At 49.5% G+C, this 19,784-nt stretch overlaps 1 protein-coding gene across 1 annotated transcript in view; it reads left to right on the forward strand.

Annotated features, from left to right (window-relative positions):
• The window catches only part of SMC1A (structural maintenance of chromosomes 1A), a gene marked incomplete at its 3' end in the record, with an annotated part of 47,365 nt that extends 30,255 nt beyond the window's left edge, over positions 1 to 17,110 (forward strand). The window contains 3 exon segments of the mRNA XM_074531010.1: positions 3,038 to 3,223; positions 11,801 to 11,980; positions 16,964 to 17,110. Coding sequence (XP_074387111.1) covers positions 3,038 to 3,223; positions 11,801 to 11,980; positions 16,964 to 17,110 — 513 coding nt within the window.
• Between the last annotated feature and the right edge of the window lie 2,674 nt (positions 17,111 to 19,784).

The following is a 19,784-nucleotide window of genomic DNA, read 5'->3' on the forward strand; positions in this document are numbered from 1 at the left end:
GATATCCCATAACTGATATCCCTGATATCCCATAACTGATATCCCTGACCCATAACTGATATCCCTGATATCCCATAACTGATATCCCTGATATCCCATAACTGATATCCCTGATATCCCATAACTGATATCCCTGACCCATAACTGATATCCCTGATATCCCATAACTGATATCCCTGATATCCCATAACTGATATCCCTGATATCCCATAACTGATATCCCTGACCCATAACTGATATCCCTGATATCCCATAACTGATACCCCTGATATCCCATAACTGACATCCCTGATATCCCATAACTGATATCCCTGACCCATAACTGATATCCCTGATATCCCATAACTGATATCCCTGATATCCCATAACTGATATCCCTGACCCATAACTGATATCCCATAACTGACATCCCTGCCCCATAACTGATATCCCTGACCCCATAACTGATATCCCTGATATCCCATAACTGATATCCCTGACCCCATAACTGATATCCCTGATATCCCATAACTGATATCCCTGATATCCCATAACTGATATCCCTGACCCATAACTGATATCCCATAACTGATACCCCTGATATCCCATAACTGATATCCCTGACCCATAACTGATATCCCATAACTGATACCCCTGATATCCCATAACTGATATCCCTGACCCATAACTGATATCCCATAACTGATACCCCTGATATCCCATAACTGATATTGCTGACCCATAACTGATATCCCATAACTGATATTGCTGACCCATAACTGATATCCCTGACCCCATAACTGATATCCCATAAACTGATACCCCTGATATCCCATAACTGATATCTCTGCCCCATAACTGATATCCCATAACTGATATCCCTGACCCCATAACTGACATCCCTGATATCCCATAGCTGATACCCCTGATATCCCATAACTGATATCCCATAACTGATACCCCTGATATCCCATGACTGATATCCCATAATTGATATCCCATAACTGATATCTCTGCCCCATAACTGATATCTCTGCCCCATAACTGATATCCCTGACCCCATACCTGACTGACCCCACACCTGACCCCATAACTGACCCCATAACTGCCCCCATAATTGCAGTATGGCCGCCTCATTGACCTGTGCCAGCCCACGCAGAAGAACCGACCCCATTGCCGGTGTCCCTGCCCCATAACTGACATTGCCCTGTGTCCCTGACCCCATAGCCCCATACCTGACCCCACACCCTATAACTGACCCCATAACTGACCCCATAACTGCAGTATGGCCGCCTCATTGACCTGTGCCAGCCCACACAGAAGAGCCAACCCCACTGCCGGTGTCCCTGCCCCATAACTGACACTGCCTCGTGTGCCTGACCCCATACCCCACACCTGACCCCACACCTGACCCCATAACTGACCCCATACCCTATAACTGACCCCATAACTGACCCTATAACTGCCCCCATAATTGCAGTATGGCCGCCTCATTGACCTGTGCCAGCCCACGCAGAAGAACCAACCCCACTGTCAGTGTCCCTGCCCCATAAGTGACATCCCTGCCCTATAACTGACATTGCCCCGTGTCCCTGACCCCATAGCCCCACACCCCCACACCTGACCCCATAACTGACCCCACACCCCATAACTGACCCCATAACCTGCAGTATGGCCGCCTCATTGCCCTGTGCTAGCCGACCCAAAAGAGCCAGCCCCACTGCCGGTGTCCCTGCCCCATAACTGACATTGCCCCGTGTCCCTGACTCCATAGCCCCACACCTGACCCCATAGCTGACCCCATACCCCATAACTGACCCCATAACTGACCCCAAACCCTGCAGTATGGCCGCCTGATTGACCTGTGCCAGCCCACGCAGAAGAACCAACCCCACTGCCGGTGTCCCTGCCCCATAACTGACATTGCCCTGTGTCCCTGACCCCATACCCCATACCCCCACACCTGACCCCATAACTGACCCCACACCTGACCCCATAACTGACCCCACACCCTATAACTGACCCCATAATTGCAGTATGGCCGCCTGATTGACCTGTGCCAGCCCACGCAGAAGAACCAACCCCACTGCTGGTGTCCCTGCCCCATAACTGACATTGCCCCGTGTCCCTGACCCCATAGCCCAAACCTGACCCCATAACTGATCCCATAACTGACCCCATACCCTATAACTGACCCCATAACTGACCCCATACCCCACACCTGACCCCATAACTGACCCTATAACCCACAGTATGGCCGCCTGATTGACCTGTGCCAGCCCATGCAGAAGAACCAACCCCATGGCCAGTGTCCCTGCCCCATAACTGACATTGCCCTGTGTCCCTGACCCCATAGCCCACACCTGACCCCATAACTGACCCCACACCCTATACCTGACCCTATTACTGACCCCATAACCCACAGTATGGCCGCCTGATTGACCTGTGCCAGCCCACGCAGAAGAACCAACCCCACTGCCTGTCCCTGCCCCATAACTGACATCCCTGCCCCATAACTGACATTGCCCCGTGTCCCTGACCCCATAGCCCCATAGCCCACACCTGACCCCATACCTGACCCCATAACTGACATTGCCCCATGTCCCTGACCCCATAGCCCCACACCTGACCCCATACCTGACCCCATAACTGACATTGCCCCATGTCCCTGACCCCATAGCCCAAACCTGACCCCATAACTGACCCCATAACTGACCCCAAACCCCACAGTATGGCCGCCTCATTGACCTGTGCCAGCCCACGCAGAGGAACCAACCCCATTGCTGGTGTCCCTGCCCCATAACTGACATTGCCCTGTGTCCCTGACCCCATACCCCATAGCCCCACACCTGACCCCATACCCCATAACTGACCCCATAACCGACCCCATAATTGCAGTATGGCCGCCTGATTGACCTGTGCCAGCCCACACAGTAGAACCAACCCCACTGCCGGTGTCTCTGCCCCATAACTGACATTGCCCCGTGTCCCTGACCCCATAGCCCACACCTGACCCCATACCCCATAACTGACCCTATAACTGCCCCCATAATTGCAGTATGGCCGCCTGATTGACCTGTGCCAGCCGACCCAGAAGAAGTACCAGATCGCGGTGACCAAGGTGCTGGGCAAGAACATGGACGCCATCATCGTGGACTCGGAGAAGACGGGCAGGGATTGCATCCAGTACATCAAGGAGCAGCGCGGGGAGCCCGAGACCTTCCTGCCCCTCGACTACCTCGAGGTGGGACCCCAGAAGGGTGGGAGAGACCCTAAAAGGGGATTTGGGGGCTGGAGAAATCCTACAGCGAGGTTTGGGGTCAGTGAAAACCCTAAAATGGGGTTTGGGGTCAGCAGGTAACTGAGACCTTCCTGCCCCTCGACTGCCTCGAGGTGGGACCCCAGGAGGGCAGGAGAGACCCTAAAAGGGGGTTTGGGGGCAGGAGAAACCCTAAAACGTGTTTGGGGGCAGGAGGAACCCTAGATTGCAGTGTGGGTAACTGAGACCTTCCTGCCCCTCGACTGCCTCGAGGTGGGACCCCAAAAGGGCAGGAGAAACCCTAAAAGGGGGTTTGGGGGCAGGAGAAACCCTAAAAGGGGATTTGGGGTCAGGAGAAACCCCACAGCGGGGTTTGGGTAACTGAGACCTTCCTGCCCCTTGACTGCCTCGAGGTCAGACCCTATAACGGGTTTGGAGTCAGGAGAAATCATAAAAGGGGGTTTGGGGTCAGGAGAAATCCTACAGTGAGATTTGGGGTCAGTGAAAACCCTAAAATGGGGTTTGGGGTCAGGAGAAACCCCACAGCGAGGTTTGGGTAACTGAGACCTTCCTGCCCCTCGAGTGCCTCAAGGTTGGACCCCAAAAGGGCAGGAAAAACCCTAAAAGGGGATTTGGGGGCAGGAGAAATCCTACAGCGAGGTTTGGGGTCAGAGAGAAACCCTATAACCATCTTTGGGGACAGGAGAAACCCTATAACAGGGTTTGGGGTCAAGAGAAATCATAAAAGGGGATTTGGGGTCAGGAGAAAATCCTGTAACAGGGTTTGGGGTCAGAGAGAAACCTAAAACGTGTTTGGGGGCAGGAGGAACCCTGGATTGCAGTGTGGGTAACTGAGACCTTCCTGCCCCTCAAGTGCCTCGAGGTTGGACCCCAAAAGGGCAGGAGAAACCCTGAAAGGGGGTTTGGGGTCAGGAGAAAATCCTGTAACAGGGTTTGGGGTCAGTGAAAACCCTAAAATGGGGTTTGGGGTCAGGAAAAACCCTATAACTGGGTTTGGGGTCATTGAAAATCCTAAAACCATCTTTGGGGACCCTATAACGGGTTTGGGGTCAGGAGAAATCATAAAAGGGGGTTTGGGTCAGGAAAAAATCCTGTGAGAGGGTTTGGGGTCAGTGAAAATCCTAAATGGGGTTTGGGGGCAGTGAAAACCCTACAGTGGGGTTTGGGTAACTGAGACCTTCCTGCCCCTCGACTGCCTCGAGGTGGGACCCCAAAAGGGCAGGAGAAACCCTAAAAGGGGATTTGGGGTCAGGAGAAATCCTACAGCGAGGTTTGGGGTCAGAGAGAAACCCTAAATGGGGTTTGGGGTCAGGAGAAACTTTACAGCGAGGTTTGGGTAACTGAGACCTTCCTGCCCCTCAAGTGCCTCAAGGTGGGACCCCAAAAGGGCAGGAGAAACCCTAAAATGTGTTTGGGGGCAGGAGAAATCCTACAGCGAGGTTTGGGGTCAGTGAAAACCCTAAAAAGGAATTTGGGGGCAGTGAAAACCCAAAAACAGGGTCTGGGGTCAGGAGAAACCCTAAAAGGGCTTTGGGGTCACTGAAAAACCCTAAAAGGGTTTTGGGGTCAGCGAGCCCATTTTGGGGTTTTTCACTGCATGGTTTTGGGGTTCTGACCCCAATATGAGATCCTGACCCCATTTTTGGGATTTTTAGCCCCTGATTTTGGGATTCCAACCCAAACTTGAGATCCTGACCCCATTTTTGGGGTTTTTCATCCCCAAATTTTTGGGATTCAGGTGAAAGCCACAGATGAGAAGCTGCAGAGGGAATTTTGCCTATTTTGGGGTTTTAACCCCCCAGTTTTGGGTTTTTGACCCCAATTTTGAGATCCTGACCCCATTTTTGGGGTTTTTGACCCCCAATTTTTGGGATTTCAGGTAAAACCCACAGACAATAAGCTGTGGGAGCTGCGGGGTTGGTTTGGGCGCCCTTTTTGGGATTTTTCACCCCAGTTTTGGGGATTTTAGTAAAACTCAAGTACAGGAAGCTGTGGGTTGGGATTTAACCCCATTTTTGGGGTTTTTCACCCCAAATTTTGGGATTTAGGTAAAACCCAGGTACAGGAAGCTGTGGGTTGGGATTTAACCCCATTTTTGGGGTTTTTCACCCCAATTTTTGGGATTTCAGGTGAAACCCACGGACAGGAAGCGTTGGGGTTGTTTGGGTTCTCTGTTTCGGGTTTATAACTCCTGATTTTGGGGTTTTGACCCCAATTTAGGATCCTGATCCCATTTTGGGGTTTTTAACCCCTGATTTTGGGATTCTAACCCAAATTTGAGATCCTGACCCCATTTTGGGGTTTTTCACCCCCAATCTTTGTGATTTAGGTAAAACCCACAGACGAGAAGCTGTGGGAGCTGTGGGGTTGGTTTGGGTGCCCATTTTGGGATTTTTGACCCCAATTTTTGGGGTATAGGTAAAACCCACAGACGAGAAGCTGTGGGTTGGGATTTACCTCCATTTTTGGGATTTTTGACCCCCAATTTTTGTGATTTTAGGTGAAACCCATAGACAATAAGCTGTGGGAGCTGAGGGTTGGTTTGGGTGCCCATTTTTGGGGTTTTTCACCCAATTTTTGGGATTTTAGGTAAAACCCATGGACGAGAAGCTGCGGGAGCTGTGGGGTTGTTTGGGTGCCCATTTTTGGGGTTTTTGACCCCAATTTTTGTGATTTTAGGCAAAACCCACAGACGAGAAGCTGCAGGAGCTGCGTGGGGCCAAGCTGGGGTTTGGGGTTGGTTTGGGTGCCCATTTTTGGGATTTTTCACCCCAATTTTTGGGGATTTTAGTAAAACTCAAGTACAGGAAGCTGTGGGTTGGGATTTAACTCCATTTTTGGGGTTTTTCACCCCAATTTCTGGGACTTTAGGTGAAACTCACAGACGAGAAGCTGTGGGTTGGTTTGAGTGCCCATTTTTGGGGTTTTTCACCCCAATTTTTGGGGTTTAGGTAAAACTCAAGTACAGGAAGCTGCGGGTTGGGATTTAACCCCATTTTTGGGGTTTTTCACCCCAATTTTTGGGATTTTAGGTGCAGCCCACAGACGAGAAGCGTTGGGGTGGTTTGGGTTTTCTGTTTTGGGTTTATAACTCCTGATTTTGGGATTTTGACCCCAATTTAGGATCCTGACCCCATTTTTGGGGTTTTTAACCCCTGATTTTGGGATTCCAACCCAAATTTGAGATCCTGACCCCATTTTTGGGGTTTTTCACCCCCAATTTTTTGGGATTTTGGTAAAACTCAAGTACAGGAAGCTGCGGGTTGGGATTTAACCCCATTTTTGGGATTTTTGACCCCAGTTTTTGGGGATTTAGGTAAAACTCAAGTACAGGAAGCTGTGGGTTGGTTTGGGTTCTCTGTTTTGGGTTCATAACCCCTGATTTTGGGATTTTGACCCCAAATTTGAGATCCTGACCCCATTTTTGGGGTTTTTGACCCCAATTTTTGGGATTTAGGTAAAACCCACAGACGAGAAGCTGTTGGAACTTTGGGGTTGGTTTGGGTGCCCCTTTTTGGGGTTTTTCACCACCAATTTTTTGGGATTTTGGTAAAACTCAAGTACAGGAAGCTGTGGGTTGGGATTTAACCCCATTTTTGTGGTTTTTCACCCCAATTTTTGTGATTCAGGTGAAGCCCACAGACGAGAAGCTGTGGGGTTGGTTTGGGTGCCCATTTTTGGGGTTTTTCACCCCAATTTTTGGGATTTTGGTAAAACCCACGGACGAGAAGCTGCAGGAGCTGTGTGGGGCCAAGCTGGGGTTTGGGGTTGTTTGAGTGCCCATTTTTGGGGTTTTTGACCCCAATTTTTGGGGTTTAGGTAAAACCCACAGACGAGAAGCTGCGGGGTTGGTTTGAGTGCCCATTTCTGTGGTTTTTCACCCCAAATCTTTGTGATTCAGATGAAGCCCACGGACGAGAAGCTGTGGGTTGGTTTGAGTGCCCATTTCTGTGGTTTTTCACCCCAATTTCTGTGATTCAGGTGAAGCCCACAGACGATAAGCTGTGGGTTGGGATTTAACCCCATTTTTGGGATTTTTGACCCCAATTTCTGGGACTTTAGGTGAAACCCACGGACAAGAAGCTGCAGGGTTGGTTTGGGTACCCTTTTTTGGGGGTTTTTGACCCCAATTTTTGGGATTTAGGTAAAACTCAAGTACAGGAAGCTGCGGGTTGGGATTTAACCCCATTTTTGGGGTTTTTCACCCCCAATTTTTGTGATTCAGGTGAAGCCCACGGACGAGAAGCTGCAGGAGCTGTGTGGGGCCAAGCTGGGGTTTGGGGTTGTTTGGGGGCCCATTTTTTGGAATTTTTGACCCAAATTTTTGGGATTTAGGTAAAACCCATGGACAAGAAGCTGTGGGTTGGGATTTAACCCCATTTTTGGGGTTTTTCACCCCAATTTCTGTGATTTAGGTAAAGCCCACGGACGAGAAGCTGCGGGAGCTGTGGGGTTGGTTTGAGTGCCCATTTTTGTGGATTTTCACCCCAAATCTTTGTGATCCAGGTGAAGCCCACGGACGAGAAGCTGTGGGTTGGGATTTAACTCAATTTTTGGGATTTTTCACCCCAATTTTTGGGGTTTAGGTAAAACCCACGGATGAGAAGCTGTGGGTTGGGGTTTAACCCCATTTTTGGGGTTTTTTATTCCCAATTTTGGGGATTTTGGTAAAACTCAAGTACAGGAAGCTGTGGGTTGGGATTTAACCCCATTTTTGGGGTTTTTCACCCCAATTTTTGGGATTTCAGGTGAAACCCACGGACGAGAAGCTGTGGGTTGGGATTTAACTCCATTTTTGGGGTTTTTCACCCCAATTTTTGGGATTTTAGGTAAAACCCATGGACAAGAACCTGTGGGTTGTGATTTAACCCCATTTTTGGGATTTTTTATTCCCAATTTTGGTGATTTAGGTAAAACTCAAGTACAGGAAGCTGTGGGTTGGGATTTAACCCCATTTTTGGGGTTTTTCACCCCCAATTTTTGTGATTTCAGGTGAAGCCCACGGACGAGAAGCTGTGGGTTGGTTTGGGTTCTCTGTTTTGGGTTTATAACTCCTGATTTTGGGATTTTGACCCAAATTTAGGATCTTGACCCCATTTTTGGGGTTTTTAACCCCTGATTTTGGGATTCTAACCCAAACTTGAGATCCTGACCCCATTATTGGGGTTTTTCACCCCAATTTTTGTGACTTTAGGTAAAACCCACAGACATTAAGCTGTGGGAGCTGTGGGGTTGGTTTGGGTGCCCTTTTTGGGTTTTTCACCCCCAATTTTTGGGATTTAGGTAAAACCCATGGACGAGAAGCTGTGGGTTGGGATTTAACCCCATTATTGGGGTTTTTGCCCCCCAATTTTTGGGATTTTAGGTGCAGCCCTAGGACAAGAAGCCTTGGGGTGGTTTGGGTTCTCTGTTTTGGGTTTATAACTCCTGATTTTGGGATTTTGACCCAAATTTGAGATCCTGATCCCATTTTGGGGGTTTTTAACACCCCAATTTTTGGGGTTTTGACCCCAATTTTGACATCCTGACCCCATTTTTGGGGTTTTTCCCCCCAATTTTTGGGGTTTTGGTAAAACTCAAGTACAAGAAGCTGTGGGTTGGGATTTAACCCCATTTTTGGGATTTTTCACCCCAATTTTTGGGGATTTTGGTAAAACTCAAGTACAAGAAGCTGTGGGTTGGGATTTAACCCCATTTTTGGGGTTTTTCACCCCAATTTTTGGGATTTTAGGTAAAACCCACAGACGAGAAGCTGTGGGTTGGGATTTAACTCAATTTTTGGGGTTTTTCACCCCAATTTTTGGGATTTTAGGTAAAACCCACAGACGAGAAGCTGTGGGTTGGTTTGGGTTCTCTGTTTTGGGTTTACAACTCCTGATTTTGGGATTTTGACCCCAATTTGAGATCCTGACCCCATTTTTGGGGTTTTTCACCCCCAAATTTTTGGGATTCAGGTGAAAGCCACAGATGAGAAGCTGCAGAGGGAGTTTAGGTGCCCATTTTGGGGTTTTAACCCCCCAGTTTTGGGGTTTTGACCCCAATTTTGAGATCCTGACCCCATTTTAGGGGTTTTTCACCCCAATTTTGGGGATTTAGGTAAAACCCACAGACGAGAAGCTGTGGGTTGGGATTTAACCCCATTTTTGGGGTTTTTCACCCCAATTTTTGGGATTTTAGGTAAAACCCACGGACGAGAAGCGTTGGGGTGGTTTGGGTTCTCTGTTTTGGGTTTATCACTCCTGATTTTGGGATTTTGACCCCCATTTAGGATCTTGACCCCATTTTTGGGGTTTTTAACCCCTGATTTTGGGATTCCAACCCAAACTTGAGATCCTGACCCCATTTTTGGGGTTTTTGACCCCCAATTTTTGGGATTTTAGGTAAAACCCACAGACGAGAAGCTGTGGGAGCTGTGGGGTTGGTTTGGGTGCCCATTTTTGTGGTTTTTGACCCCAATTTTTGGGATTTTGGTAAAACCCACAGACGAGAAGCTGTGGGTTGGGATTTAACCCCATTATTGGGGTTTTTCACCCCAATTTTGGGGATTTCAGGTAAAACCCACGGACCAGAAGCTGTGGGTTGGTTTGGGTTCTCTGTTTTGGGTTTATAACTCCTGATTTTGGGATTTTGACCCCCAATTTGAGATCCTGACCCCATTTTTGGGGTTTTTAACCCCTGATTTTGGGATTCTAACCCAAATTTGAGATCCTGACCCCATTTTTGGGGTTTTTGACCCCCAATTTTTGGGATTTCTGGTGAAACCCATGGACGAGAAGCTGTGGGTTGGGATTTAACCCCATTTTTGGGGTTTTTCACCCCAATTTTTGGGATTTTAGGTGAAGCCCACGGACCAGAAGCTGTGGGGTGGTTTGGGTTCTCTGGTTTGGGGTTTTTCACCCCTGATTTTGGGATTCCAACCCAAACTTGAGATCCTGACCCCATTTTTGGGGTTTTTCACCCCTGATTTTTGGGATTTTAACCCAAATTTGAGATCCTGACCCCATTTTTTGTGTTTTTCACCCCAGTTTTTGGGATTTTAGGTGCAGCCCTAGGACGAGAAGTGTTGGGGTGGTTTGGGTTCTCTGTTTTGGGTTTATAACTCCTGATTTTGGGATTTTAGGTAAAGCCCACAGACAAGAAGCTGTGGGTTGGGATTTAACCCCATTTTTGGGGTTTTTCACCCCAAATTTCTGTGATCCAGGTGAAGCCCACGGACGAGAAGCTGTGGGGTGGTTTGGGTGCCCATTTTTGTGGATTTTCACCCCAATTTTTGGGATTCAGGTGAAGCCCATGGACAAGAAGCTGTGGGGTTGGTTTGAGTGCTCATTTTTGTGGTTTTTCACCCCAATTTCTGTGATCCAGGTGAAGCCCACGGACGAGAAGCTGTGGGTTGGGATTTAACCCCATTTTTGGGGTTTTTCACCCCAATTTCTGGGACTTTAGGTGAAACCCACGGACAAGAAGCTGCAGGGTTGGTTTGGGTACCCTTTTTTGGGGGTTTTGACCCCAATTTTTGGGATTTCAGGTGAAGCCCACGGACGAGAAGCTGCGGGAGCTGCGGGGTTGGTTTGAGTGCCCATTTTTGGGATTTTCCACCCCAATTTCTGTGATTCAGGTGAAGCCCACGGACGAGAAGCTGTGGGTTGGGATTTAACCCCATTTTTGGGATTTTTACCCCCAATTTGTGTGATTTAGGTAAAACCCACGGACGAGAAGCTGCGGGAGCTGTGGGGTTGGTTTGGGGGCCCATTTTTGGGGTTTTTCACCCCAAATCTTTGTGATTCAGGTGAAACCCACGGACAAGAAGCTGTGGGAGCTGTGGGGTTGGTTAGGGAGCCCATTTTTGTGGTTTTTCACCCCAATTTCTGTGATTTCAGGTGAAACCCACGGACGAGAAGCTGTGGGTTGGTTTGAGTGCCCATTTTTGTGGTTTTCACCCCAATTTCTGTGCTCCAGGTGAAGCCCACGGACGAGAAGCTGTGGGAGCTGCGGGGTTGGTTTGGGTGCCCATTTTTGGGGTTTTTCACCCCTGATTTTTGGGATTTTAACCCAAATTTGAGATCCTGACCCCATTTTTGTGGTTTTCCACCCCAATTTTTGTGATTCCAGGTGAAGCCCACGGACGAGAAGCTGCGGGAGCTGAGTGGGGCCAAGCTGGGGTTTGGGGTTGGTTTGGGTGCCCTTTTTTGGGGTTTTTGACCCCAATTTTTGGGGTTTAGGTAAAACCCACAGACAAGAAGCTGTGGGTTGGGATTTAACCCCATTGTTGGGGTTTTCCACCCCAATTTCTGTGATTCAGGTGAAGCCCAGGGACGAGAAGCTGCGGGAGCTGCAGGGTTGGTTTGGGTGCCCATTTTTGGGGTTTTTCACCCCAATTTTGGGGATTTAGGTAAAACCCACGGACGAGAAGCTGTGGGAGCTGTGGGGTTGGTTTGAGTGCCCATTTTTGGGGTTTTTCACCCCTGATTTTTGGGATTTTAACCCAAATTTGAGATCCTGACCCCATTTTTGGGGTTTTCCACCCCAATTTCTGTGCTCCAGGTGAAGCCCACGGACGAGAAGCTGCGGGAGCTGCGCGGGGCCAAGCTGGTGATCGATGTCATTCGCTACGAGCCGCCCCACATCAAGAAGGCGCTGCAGTTCGCCTGCGGGAACGCCCTGGTGTGCGACAACGTGGAGGACGCGCGCAGGATCGCCTTCGGGGGGCACCAGAGACACAAGGTGTGCCAAAATACCCCAAAATCACCCCAAAAATACCCTAAAAAACAGCCTTAAATCACCCCAAAACAGCCCCAAACTATGCTCCAAAAATACCCCAAAAATATCCTAAAACCAGCCCAAAGCACCCCCATCGCCTTCGGGGGGCACCAGAGGCACAAGGTGCCCCAAAAATATCCTAAAAATATCCTGAAATACCCCAAAAACAGCCCCATGGCCTTCGGGGGGCACCAGAGGCACAAGGTGTGCCAAAAATATCCTAAAATATCCCAAAAATACCCCCAAAATACCCTAAAAACAGCCCCATGGCCTTCGGGGGGCACCAGCGCCACAAGGTGCCCCAAAATACCCCAAAAATATCCCAAAAATATCCTAAAAACAGCCCATCGCCTTCGGGGGGCACCAGAGGCACAAGGTGCCCCAAAACCACCCCAAAATCACCCAAAAAATACCCTAAAAACCATCCCTAGAAATACCCTAAAAATGGCCTGAAATCACCCCAAAAAATGGCCTGAAATCACCCCAAAAATATCCTAAAACCAGCCCCAAACCCACCCCAAAAGAGCTCCAAAATCACCCCAAAAATACCCTAAAACCAGCTCAGAACAGCCCCATGGCCTTCAGGGGCCACCAGCGCCACAAGGTGCCCCAAAACCACCCCAAAAATACCCCAAAAATATCCTAAAAATACCCTAAAACCGGCCTGAAATCACCCCAAAACTGCCCTCTAAAACTGACCTGGAAATACCCCAAAACTGCCCCAAAACCACCCCAAAAATACCCCAAAAATATCCTAAAACCAGCCCAAAGCAGCCCCATCGCCTTCGGGGGCCACCAGAGGCACAAGGTGCCCCAAAATATCCCAAAAATACCCTAAAAATATCCTAAAAATATCCTCAAAACAGCTCAAAGCAGCCCCATGGCCTTCGGGGGGCACCAGCGCCACAAGGTGCCCCAAAATACCCCAAAATCACCCCAAAAATATCCTAAAAATATCCCAAAAATATCCTAAAACCAGCTCAGAACAGCCCCATCGCCTTCGGGGGTCACCAGAGGCACAAGGTACCCCAAAATACCCCAAAAATATCCTAAAATACCCCAAAAATACCTCAAAACCACCCCAAAATACCCCAAAATCACCCCAAAAATATCCTAAAAATATCCTAAAAACAGCTCAGAACAGCCCCATGGCCTTCGGCAGGCACCAGAGGCACAAGGTGCCCCAAAATACCCCAAAAATATCCTAAAATACCCCAAAAATGCCCTAAAACCAGCCCCATGGCCTTCGGGGGGCACCAGCGCCACAAGGTGCCCCAAAACCACCCCAAAAATATCCCAAAAATATCCTAAAAATATCCTAAAAACAGCCCCATCGCCTTCGGGGGGCACCAGAGGCACAAGGTGTGCCAAAAATATCCTAAAATATCCCAAAAATATCCTAAAAACAGCCCCATTGCCTTCGGGGGGCACCAGCGCCACAAGGTGTGCCAAAATACCCCAAAATCACCCCAAAAATACTCCAAAAATACCCTAAAAACCACCCCAGAAATATCCTAAAACCGGCCTGAAATCACCCCAAAACCAGCCCCAAACTGCCCCCCAAAACTGACCTGAAAATACCCCAAAACTGCCCCAAAATCACCCCCAAAATACCCTAAAAATATCCTAAAACCAGCCCAAAACAGCCCCATGGCCTTCAGGGGCCACCAGAGGCACAAGGTGCCCCAAAATATCCCAAAAATACCCCAAAAATATCCTAAAAATACCCTAAAAATACCCTAAAACCGGCCTGAAATCACCCCAAAACTGCCCTCTAAAACTGACCTGAAAATACCCCAAAACTGCCCCAAAACAGCTCCAAAAACCACCCCAAAAGAGCCCCTAAACCACTCCAAAAATACCCTAAAAACCACCCCTAGAAATACCCTAAAAATGGCCTGAAATCACCCCAAAAAATGGCCTGAAATTACCCCAAAAAATGGCCTGAAATTACCCCGAAAATACCCTAAAAAACAGCCTTAAATCACCCCAAAACAGCCCCAAACTACGCCCCAAAATCAACCCAAAAATACCCCAAAAATATCCTAAAAATATCCTAAAAACAGCCCAAAACAGCCCCATGGCCTTCAGGGGCCACCAGCGGCACAAGGTGCCCCCAAAATATCCCAAAATCACCCCAAAAATACCCCAAAAATACCCTAAAAATACCCTAAAACCAGCCTGAAATCACCCCAAAACTGCCCTCTAAAACTGACCTGAAAATACCCCAAAACTGCCCCAAAATCACCCCAAAACAGCTCCAGAAACCACCCCAAAAGAGCCCCTAAACCACCCCAAAAAATACCCTAAAAATGGCCTGAAATCACCCCAAAAAATGGCCTGAAATTACCCCAAAAATACCCTAAAAAACAGCCTTAAATCACCCCAAAACAGCCCCAAACTACGCCCCAAAACCACCCCAAAATCACCCCAAAAATACCCTAAAACCAGCCCAAAGCACCCCCATGGCCTTCGGGGGCCACCAGCGCCACAAGGTGCCCCGAAAATATCCCAAAAATATCCTAAAAATACTCCAAAAATACCCTAAAAACCACCCCAGAAATATCCTAAAACCGGCCTGAAATCACCCCAAAGCTGCCCTCTAAAACTGACCTGAAAATACCCCAAAACTGCCCCAAAATCACCCCAAAAACCACCCCAAAAGAGCCCCTAAATCACCCCAAAAATACCCTGAAAACCACCCCTAGAAATACCCTAAAAATGGCCTGAAATCACCCCAAAAGCAGCCCCGATGTCCCCTGGGTGTCCCTGATGATGTCCCCAATGTCCCCAATGATGTCCCCAGTGTCCCCAATGTCCCCAATGATGTCCCCAGTGTCCCCAATGTCCCCAATGGTGTCCCCAATGTCCCCAATGTCCCACAGACGGTGGCCCTGGATGGGACGCTGTTCCAGCAGTCCCTGGTGTCCCCAATGTCCCCAATGGTGTCCCCAGTGTCCCCAATGTCCCTGTTGGTGTCCCACAGACGGTGGCCCTGGACGGGACGCTGTTCCAGCAGTCCATGGTGTCCCCAATGTCCCCAATGGTGTCCCCAATGATGTCCCCAATGTCCCACAGACGGTGGCCCTGGACGGGACGCTGTTCCAGCAGTCCATGGTGTCCCCAATGTCCCCAATGTCCCCAATGTCCCCAATGTCCCCAATGTCCCCAGTGATGTCCCCAATGTCCCCAGACGGTGGCCCTGGACGGGACGCTGTTCCAGCAGTCCATGGTGTCCCCAATGATGTCCCCAATGTCCCCAATGTCCCCAATGTCCCACAGACGGTGGCCCTCGATGGGACGCTGTTCCAGCAGTCCATGGTGTCCCATGGATGTCCCCAATGTCCCCAATGATGTCCCCAATGATGTCCCCAATGTCCCCAATGATGTCCCCAGTGTCCCCAGATGGTGGCCCTCGATGGGACGCTGTTCCAGCAGTCCATGGTGTCCCCAATGTCCCTGTTGGTGTCCCCAATGTCCCCAGTGATGTCCCCAGTGTCCCCAATGTCCCCAATGTCCCACAGACGGTGGCCCTGGACGGGACGCTGTTCCAGAAGTCCATGGTGTCCCCAATGTGTCCCCAATGTGTCCCCAATGATGTCCCCAATGTCCCCAATGTCCCCAGTGATGTCCCCAATGTCCCCAATGTCCCCACAGACGGTGGCCCTGGACAGGACACCCTGTTCAAGAAGTCTGGGGTGCCCCAGTGATGTCCCCAGTGTCCCCAATGATGTCCCCAATGGTGTCCCCAGTGATGTCCCACAGACGGTGGCCCTGGACGGGACGCTGTTCCAGAAGTCCATGATGTCCCCAATGTCCCCAGTGATGTCCCCAATGATGTCCCACAGACGGTGGCCCTCGATGGGACGCTGTTCCAGAAGTCCATGGTGTCCCATGGATGTCCCCAATGTCCCCAATGATGTCCCCAATGATGTCCCCACAGACGGTGGCCCTGGACGGGACCCTGTTCCAGAAGTCCATGGTGTCCCATGGATGTCCCCAATGTCCCTGTTGGTGTCCCCAATGTCCCACAGACGGTGGCCCTCGATGGGACGCTGTTCCAGAAGTCCATGGTGTCCCAAATGATGTCCCCAATGTCCCCAATGTCCCCATTGTCCCACAGACGGTGGCCCTGGACGGGACGCTGTTCCAGAAGTCCGGGGTGTCCCCAATGTCCCCAGTGATGTCCCCAGTGATGTCCCTAATGATGTCCCCAATGTCCCCAATGTCCCCAATGGTGTCCCCAATGTCCCCAATGTCCCCATTGGTGTCCCCAATGTCCCCAATGTCCCCAGTGATGTCCCCATTGTCCCCACAGACGGTGGCCCTGGACGGGACCCTGTTCCAGCAGTCCATGGTGTCCCCAATGATGTCCCCAATGTCCCCAATGTGTCCCCAGTGATGTCCCCAATGTCCCCAATGTCCTTGTTGGTGTCCCCAATGTCCCACAGACGGTGGCCCTGGACGGGACGCTGTTCCAGCAGTCCCTGGTGTCCCCAATGTGTCCCCAATGATGTCCCCAATGTCCCTGTTGGTGTCCCCAATGTCCCTGTTGGTGTCCCACAGACAGTGGCCCTGGATGGGACGCTGTTCCAGAAGTCAGGGGTGACTCTGGGTGTCCCCAATGTCCCCAATGATGTCCCCAATGTCCCCAGTGTCCCCAGACGGTGGCCCTCGATGGGACGCTGTTCCAGCAGTCCCTGGTGTCCCATGGATGTCCCCAATGTCCCCAGTGATGTCCCCAATGTCCCCAATGGTGTCCCACAGACGGTGGCCCTGGACGGGACGCTGTTCCAGAAGTCCATGGTGTCCCCAATGTCCCAATGTCCCCATTGATGTCCCCAATGATGTCCCCACAGACGGTGGCCCTGGACGGGACGCTGTTCCAGAAGTCCGGGGTGACTCTGGGTGTCCCCATTGTCCCCAATGTCCCCAATGTCCCCACAGACGGTGGCCCTGGACGGGACCCTGTTCCAGAAGTCCGGGGTGATCTCGGGCGGCGCCAGCGACCTCAAGGCCAAGGCTCGGCGCTGGGACGAGAAGGCCGTGGACAAACTGAAGGAGAAGAAGGAGAGGCTGACGGAGGAGCTCAAGGTGGGACCCAAACCCAAAACTGACCCCAAAACTGACCCCAAACCCCAAAACTGACCCCAAAACTGACCCTAGAAACCCAGAACTGACCCCAAAACCCAAAACTGACCCCAGAAACCCAAACCTGACCCTAAAACCCAAACCTGACCCTAAAAACCCCAACGTGATCCCACACAAGCTCAAGGAGAAGGAGAAGCTGACGGAGGAGCTCAAGGTGGGACCCAAACCCAGAACTGACCCCAAAACTGACCCCAAAAACCCAAAACTGACCCCAAAAACCTAAAACTGACCCCAAACACCCAAAACTGACCCTAAAACTGACCCCAAACACCCAAAACTGACCCTAAAACTGACCCCAAACCCCAAAACTGACCCCAGAAACCCAAAACTGACCCTAAAACTGACCCCAAAAACCAAAACTGACCCCAAAACTGACCCTAAAACTGACCCCAAACCCCAAAACTGACCCTAAAACTGACCCTAAAAACCCAAAAGTGACCCCAAAACCCAAAACTGACCTCAAATCCCAAACCTGACCCCAAAAACCCAAAACTGACCCTAAAACTGACCCTAAAAACCCAGAACTGACCCCAAATCCCAAACCTGACCTCAAAAACCCAAAACTGACCCCAAAAACCCAAAACTGACCCTAAAAGCCCAAACCTGACCCTAAACCTGACCCTAAAACCACAAACCTGACCCTAAAAACCCCAAAGTGACCCCAAACCAGCTCAAGGAGAAGAAGGAGAGGCTGATGGAGGAGCTCAAGGTGGGACCCCAAAACTGAGCCCAAAACCCAAACCTGACCCCAAAAACCCAAAACTGACCCCAGACCCCAAAACTGACCCCAGAAACTCAAACCTGACCCTAAAACCCCAAAGTGACCCCAAACAAGCTCAAAGAGAAGAAGGAGAGGCTGAGTGAAGAGCTCAAGGTGGGACCCCAAACCCCAAAACTGACCCCAAAACCCAAAACTGAGCCTAAACCTGAGTCTGAAACCCAAACTTGAGACTAAAACCCCAAAATGACCTCAAACAAGCTCAAGGAGAAGAAGGAGAGGCTGAGCGAGGAGCTCAAGGTGGGACCCCAAAACTGACCCTAAACTGAGCCCAAAACCCAAACCTGACCTCAAGAACCCAGAACTGACCTCAAAACTGAGCCCAAAAACCAAAACCTGAGCCTAAAACCACAAACCTGAGCCTAAAAACCCCAAAGTGACCCCAAACAAGCTCAAGGAGAAGAAGGAGAGGCTGAGTGAAGAGCTCAAGGTGGGACCCGAAAACCCCAAAACTGACCCCAAAACTGACCCTAAACCCCAAAACTGACCCCAGAAACCTAAAACTGACCCCAAAACCCAAACCTGACCCTAAACCTGAGCCTAAAAACCCAAACTTGAGCCTAAAACCCCAAAATGACCTCAAACAAGCTCAAGGAGAAGAAGGAGCAGCTGAGCAAGCAGCTCAAGGTGGGACCCCAAAGCTGAGCCTAAACTGAGCCCAAAATCCCAGAACTGACCCCAAAAGAGACCCTGAATTTTCCCGTTTTTCTCCCATTTTTCCCAAATTTCCCCTGTTTTTCCCACTCCAGGAGCAGATGAAGGCCAAGCGCAAGGAGGCCAAGCTGGGCCCCAAATTCCCATTTTTTCCCAATTTTTTCCCAATTTTTTCCCAATTTTTTCCCCATTTCCCCCCATAATTCTCATTTTTTCCTCATTTTTTCCTCACTTTTTTCCTCATTTTTTCCTAATTTTTTTCCTCATTTTTTCCTCATTTTTTCCCCATTTTTCCCCAATTTTTCCCCAATTTTCCCCCAATTTTTTCCCAATTTTTTTCCCATTTCTTTACCCCAAATTCCATTTTTTCCTCATTTTTTCCTCATTTTTTCCTCATTTTTTCCCCAATTTTTTCCCAATTTTCCCCCAATTTTTCCCCAATTTTTTCCCATTTTTCCCTAAATTTCCCATTTTTTCCCCTGCAGGAGCAGATGAAGGCCAAGCGCAAGGAGGCCGAGCTGGGCCCCAAATTCCCATTTTTTCCTCATTTTTTCCTCATTTTTTCCCAATTTTCCCCACTTTTTCCCATTTTTTCCCCATTTTTTCCCAATTTTCCCCCAATTTTTCCCCATTTCTCTCCCTGATTTTCCCTGTTTTTCCCACTCCAGGAGCAGATGAAGGCCAAGCACAAGGAGGCCGAGCTGGGCCCCAAATTCCCATTTTTTCCTCATTTTTTCCTCATTTTTTCCTCATTTTTTCTCGATTTTTTTCCCCATTTCCCCCCCATAATTCCCATTTTTTTCCCAATTTTTCCCGATTTTTTCCCATTTCTTTACCCCAAAATTCCCATTTTTTTTCCTCAATTCGCCCTTTTTTCCCCACTCCAGGAGCAGATGAAGGCCAAGCGCAAGGAGGCTGAGCTGCGCCCCAAATTCCCATTTTTTCCTCATTTTTTTCTTGATTTTTTCCCCATTTCCCCCCATAATTCCCATTTTTTCCTCATTTTTCCTCATTTTTTCCTCATTTTTCCTCATTTTTTCCTCATTTTTTCCCGATTTTTCCCAATTTTTTCCCCATTTCCCCCCCATAATTCCCATTTTTTTCTAATTTTTTCCCCGATTTTTCCCCAACTTTTCCCCAATTTTTCCCATTTTTTCCCAATTTTTTCCCAATTTTTTCCCATTT

This window comes from Zonotrichia albicollis, chromosome 34 (genome assembly GCF_047830755.1).
Source record: "Zonotrichia albicollis isolate bZonAlb1 chromosome 34, bZonAlb1.hap1, whole genome shotgun sequence".
NCBI lineage: Eukaryota > Metazoa > Chordata > Aves > Passeriformes > Passerellidae > Zonotrichia > Zonotrichia albicollis.